At 29.9% G+C, this 6,044-nt stretch overlaps 1 protein-coding gene across 1 annotated transcript; it reads left to right on the top strand.

The window, feature by feature from the left end:
• Positions 1 to 788: 788 nt before the first annotated feature.
• LOC106717380 (zinc finger protein 184) lies at positions 789 to 3,544 on the top strand. The gene is made up of 5 exons (XM_045684352.1): positions 789 to 867; positions 1,460 to 2,122; positions 2,346 to 2,502; positions 2,686 to 2,817; positions 3,301 to 3,544. Exons 1-5 carry the CDS (start codon positions 789 to 791, stop codon positions 3,542 to 3,544), a joined length of 1,275 nt encoding a protein of 424 aa, XP_045540308.1.
• The last annotated feature ends 2,500 nt before the right edge of the window (positions 3,545 to 6,044 follow it).

Below are 6,044 nucleotides of genomic sequence, written 5' to 3'. Positions count from 1 at the left end.
ACTTTTTTTCTATATCAATTTTCATAAACTTTATAAGATTTTGATTACTTATGTTTTATAAAACATTTTGAAAATTCTCATATCACCGAAATGTGTAAAGATAGGATTAAAAAAACGTTGAAACGTGATGAAGATTAGAATTATAAAATAAGGATGTTTAATAATTTTAGTGGAAAATAAGAATGAAACAAAAACAAATGTCTAACATATTTTTGCAGTGATCTAATTTAAACAATTTGAAATAAATTATAAATAAATAAAGAAATAAAAATTGTATACATATAAAAATCTATTCTACATTATTATATTAAGTACTTATAGTTTTTTTTTGAGCAGTTATTTGAAATAGATTTAAGATTTTGGAAAATTGCCTAACAAAAACTAAATTTTGGCAATATGGCAACATTGCTTAAAAAAGTTTTTATATGTACTGATGTTAATATAAAAAATTATTCAGAATTTCGTCACAATAATGAAAATAATATCTAAAACTATTGATATTATTATTAAAATACCTTACTATTTTTAAATTAATTAATTTTCGTACCAAACTTTGCTCCAAGTTTAATAAATACTTTTTTGTACATTAAATTAATTGACATTCACAGTTTATGCAACTGGCGACTGATTCGATTTAAAATTCGAAAACTTTATTCAGAAACTCATTTGAGCGCTTGTTTCTTGACCCGTCATAGCAAGTGCGCTACAGTATTACTTTTATAACGCACTTTTGATTTATTATTAACCAATTGCTGTATAATACCATATTGATATTATTGTTTGTAACAATGCCTAGATGTTTCATAAACTCTGTAAAACCACTACAGTTTCGTTTCTTAGAAGAATATGGAAATAATTTCATCGAAAGTAAGTCATTATAAACTAAATGTAATGTCACTTTAAACTAAATGTATAAATTCTTAACACCAAAAACAATCTTAATAATTCGATAATATTATTTTGTATCATTTATCGTATCTTTTGATGGCATAATTTAAGTAATATTAATTTTCTATACCAAACAACGTAGAGTTTAAATGTACTTAATCATGTTATAAGGGAAGTACATAATCATATTAAATGGCGTTTCATTAACGTATTGTTGAAATAAATCATTTATGTATTTTGCCAAAGAACTAATCGTATATACTTTGTTAAAGAATATCATTTGATGGTTTGGTATTTTTCACCATAAATTTTTACCAAAATTTCGTTTATAAATAAGCTGCATACTGAAAACGTATCTAAATATTTTCGGAATCCAAGAGTCGGTTTGATTCTTAGCTGAAAGTATGATAATTGTAATTATTTATCTACGCTTTACATGTCATTGGCTATACTATGATTCTATCAATTGCAAAAAAAACCTCGAATCCTCACCCCTAATGGTATTAAATGTAGTTTGACATAGATAACAAACAACAAAGAATTGCATCCCTTAAAAATATCCTTCTTCCAGATGATTTTAAACATGGACGAACACCAAAATTAATTCCTAAAAAACAAAAAACTTTACTAAAAAGCAACGAAACTATATACCACGATAAAGTTCCTATTTCCACTCGTTTCTATCTTCAATTACTAAAAAGGAGTCAGTTTCTGCAAACTTTCATCGAGAACGAAAGTTACGATTATGCTTCTGAAAGTGAAAAAGCTATAAATTCCCCGGAAACTAAAAAGAATAATTGTCAAGTTAAGAAAGATTTTGACAAATGTTCTACTTATAATTTGAGATCTACAGAATCTAAAGGCGAAAGAAAAATATTCACGGAAAGAACTCGGGCGCAACGAAAATCAAAAAATTCAATCACATCCAATGATAGAGAAACTTTACCATCAAACGATACTATAAGAATAAATGAAGTCAAAAAGCGGTTAAAGAAGGAACCTTTAGCACCAATAATAGAGGAAATAAAGCATAGAGAATTTTTGAAATGCACTAATCGAGGTGGTACAGAAATTGACAAAATAGCGGAGAAACTTAAGAACTTAGTAAAGACTAATTCTGATGAGAAACTGAACAAAGAATTGCTGTACTGCAAGGAGTCGTTTGATGAGACCAGCTTGGAACTAGGTTTTGAAGAGGAGACGGCTCAAGAGGATCTCAAAGATAAAGCCAAAGGTACAATATTCGACTACATTCTTAGATTTTTTTGTAGGCAGATGACATCTAAATCGAGAGTCCTATGACACAAATAGGTACAGAGCCATCCAAACTTTACAGAATGAACGGAATACTGCACAATTGTAGGAACCGACAAGACGATATACGAACTGTCATAAAATTTGCATATAACATTACTTCCTAGGTAGCGTAGAACCCCGCAGTCATCCAAAGCTGGTAGACTGGACGGAGCGTCGCGTGCGGCCGAGCCACATCTGTTCATACTGCGGGAAAGGTTTCGACAGGCCGTGGGTACTGAAGGGTCATTTACGACTCCACACAGGGGAGAGACCCTTTCCCTGTCCTCATCCCAGTTGCGGCAGGACGTTTTCTGATAGGTTTGTTTGGTGGAATCCATAATATCGTTCAAAGAATCTACTACAAGTGTTAAAAGTTCTTCGTTCACTTTATTCATTTCATTTGATCTCCATTAGTGTAGATTTAGTATTAGAATTCTTCAATAAATGACCCTTAATGACTTTGAGTGTGATAGCAGAGCTAGTCCGATAGTACCTTTATAGGTCAAACCTGCGCGCCCACCAACGTACGCGCGGGCATCACTCTTGGCAGTGGCGCTGTTCGGAGTGCGGGAAAGCTTTCAGTCAACGCCGCTACCTCGAGCGACATCGCGATGATGCTTGTCGCAAATACAGGTAAGTTACTGCTTTTATTGTATTAAATTCAAGCGTTTTAATCTATATATATAAAAGAAAGTTGTGTTAGTTACACTATTTATAACTCAAGATCGGTCGAACTGATTTAGCTGAAAATTGATGAGGAGGTAGCTTAGAACTACTAAACGGACATAGGAACTTTTTTATCTTGTGTGCATTTTTTTATTCCGCGCGGAAGGTGTCGCGGGTAAAAGCTAGTTAATAATAAAAGTTGGAATATGTAAGTGACCATAGATATTATTGACAAGCAAATGTTGCTAGTCTTTACGAGGCAAAAATTATGAAAAAATTGTAAGAATGAGTGTATCTATGCTTGGCCATTCCCCAATCGAGACCATTCTGGTTGTACTATAGATAAACTGCTGAACACTTTCTTCAGAGAATCCCGAAGTATAGATAAAATAAGATAAATCTCCTTTTGTGTAAATAAGCAGTAATTACAGTAATTAATTTTACTTTAAGAATGCATTCGCGTAACGCGACCAAATTCAATCAAGCACATGCTACCAAATCAGAGGTCAGTGACCTCTCTGACGTCACCATACCTGTCCCGTTGTACGGCATGATTTGTCACAACCGAAGCAATCAGCCCAAATGTAGCCCTGATGAGTTTACTAAAGATGTCGGTGAGAGAGGACTCAATCCTGTAGGATGCGATGAACCTATAGATCTATCTATTGGAAAGAGGAATGAAAGCATCGTCTAAAATGCATGGATTGTTTTCAATTTGGTTTACTAATCTGTAATAATTACCATAGACGTTATATCATATGGCAACATTATTCACAGTTTTATTTTTAAATTTGTATTGGAATATATATTTTTTAATGCATGCAGAAGTGAATTTTAATTAAGCTATAAAATTGTCAATGGTTTATATTTTGTTTTAGTTTCTTGTTATTTCTTGTAAAATGCATTATTTTTTTTGTTATCTTGTCTTCAAGAGTTATATTTTGGAATGGTAAATAATTTTTACCAATATTAGACTTTAATTTTAAATAAAAATATTAATAAAAATTAATATTAAACTTAAATATTAATATTAAACTTAAATATTAATATTAAACTTAAATATTAATATTAAACTTTACCAATTAGATATAGGTCATAATAAAAAATATATTCTTATATTCTAGTAGAAATACATTAGTAGTAAAAATACTAACCTATTAAGATGTATACCTGTAAATATAATACGAATAAAGTTATTTATAAAATAAATACACCAAGGTTTTTAAATTATTTATTATACAATAAATAGATTTTGTACATCTTACAAAATACAAACTTGTTACAAACATCTAAGCTTCCAGACATTTATAGACACGACTTTGACACATTGACAAAATGGCGCGAATGTAGATTATAAAAACTAAAGCAATAAAGACTTTGTTATCTATATGGAGTAGTCAGAGACGAATATCATATATTGATGTTGAAATATATACATATTAATAAAATAGGAGAGTCTGTATGTTATATGAAAAGGAACATTTAGTTATCATTGATTTATTTGCGTAAGTAAAAATGAAAATATTTTTTTTTAATTTTTGGTTATCTGTCTGGTAATTCTTCGGAACGGCTGGACCGATTTTGATGGAACTTGAACGGGTAGGTTACTACGGCATGTTATAGACTTTTTTAAATTTCTGCGCTGACGTAGTTACAGGTGACTGTTAGAAATATATATTTTTTTTTTTAACAATAACGTCGAAAAATGATTCAAAGAATCTGTTTCAAATGTCTCATAATTCTAAGCAAACTTTACAAACGCAGTAATAATCAAAAGATAAAATTTTTCAAATAATACGTTTCTGAATTATGTCAATTTGGATTATAATTTTTAATTCAATTTCTCTCCTATAATGTATTATTTAGATCGTTAATATCACATCAAAAGATCTAGAAAAATCACATAATTTTTTTTACATTATTTGGCATGACTGTGGGAAAAGGTTTAATGCTTCTTAGCATCAGTGAAAAACATAACATGAAAAAAAAATTCTAGGTCCTTAATATGTGCATAAGCTAAAATATCGTCATACACAACTATATTTTATAAATTGTGCGTCATTTAAAAATATATATATAGTATATATTCTGCTACTTCTCAGCCATATAACGTCCAATGCTGGTCATAGGGCTCCCTTAAAGATCTAGGATACATCTAGGATATTCTCGCAACCTTGACCAGATCATCGATCCATCTTACAAGAGGTCAGTCCACTCAGCATCGACCTGTGGCTGACATTCCAGGACTTTGCGGCACCATCCGTCATCCTTTCTAATATGTACTCTACTTAGTTAAGTATTGTAGTTAGTTATGTATTATTTGCACGTAATAAAGTTTTATTACGTGCAAATAATGATAACATATAGCTAGTGATAAATATGATAGGAACAGAATATATTTCTTATACGAAAGAATTCTAAAATCTCAGTAAAACATAAAATATTGACCTCTTTGGGTTTACACACGTGAATTATTTTTATTTTATCTTACAATAAAATAAATGTACAACAATTCATTGAAATGACTAGTACAATGTTTCCGTTCAAATGACACGGCATTTTGAAAAGCGTTTGACACGATTACAATGGCTAATATAATTAATTAAAAGCATTATTATATAAATATCTTAAGAAAATTATTTTATTCATTAATAAGACGAAATAACTATAAATTATACTAATAAAATGTGCTAAGTTTTTATATGGAAAGATTTAAAGTGTTGGCTCCCTAAGGGTACGTTACTGGGACCCATTTTATTAAAATATTATATATATTAAATTTTATATTATTTAAGGCATTTTTATGCAAGCGCACTATAATAGATATGTTTTAATTAAATCTATTTGATAATAAAATACATATGTAGTAGCATAATTGGAGAGAAAAATTGCCTTTTGCTCACTACAGATGTCAAGAGATCAAGAGTGACAGCAATAAATAAACCACAGATATACAAAAAAAAAAACACTTTATATACAAAGTACTCTGTGGACTGTAGTCATAGCAACGATTTCCGTCAAATTTCACTTAAAAAAATCAAAAATAAGTAAGATATTTTATATATATTATATATATGCCATTATTACATTAAATTTTTGACAGATGACAGCGTAATTGACGCTTTCGCCACCTACAGAGTTTTCAGTTTTTCTCCCCCATTATGTTTTGTTAACATAAGACTTGATCAAGATTA

The sequence above is a fragment of the Papilio machaon genome, chromosome 26 (assembly GCF_912999745.1).
Source record: "Papilio machaon chromosome 26, ilPapMach1.1, whole genome shotgun sequence".
In the NCBI taxonomy this organism is placed as follows: domain Eukaryota; kingdom Metazoa; phylum Arthropoda; class Insecta; order Lepidoptera; family Papilionidae; genus Papilio; species Papilio machaon.
This window is presented reverse-complemented; position numbering and strand designations above follow the sequence as displayed.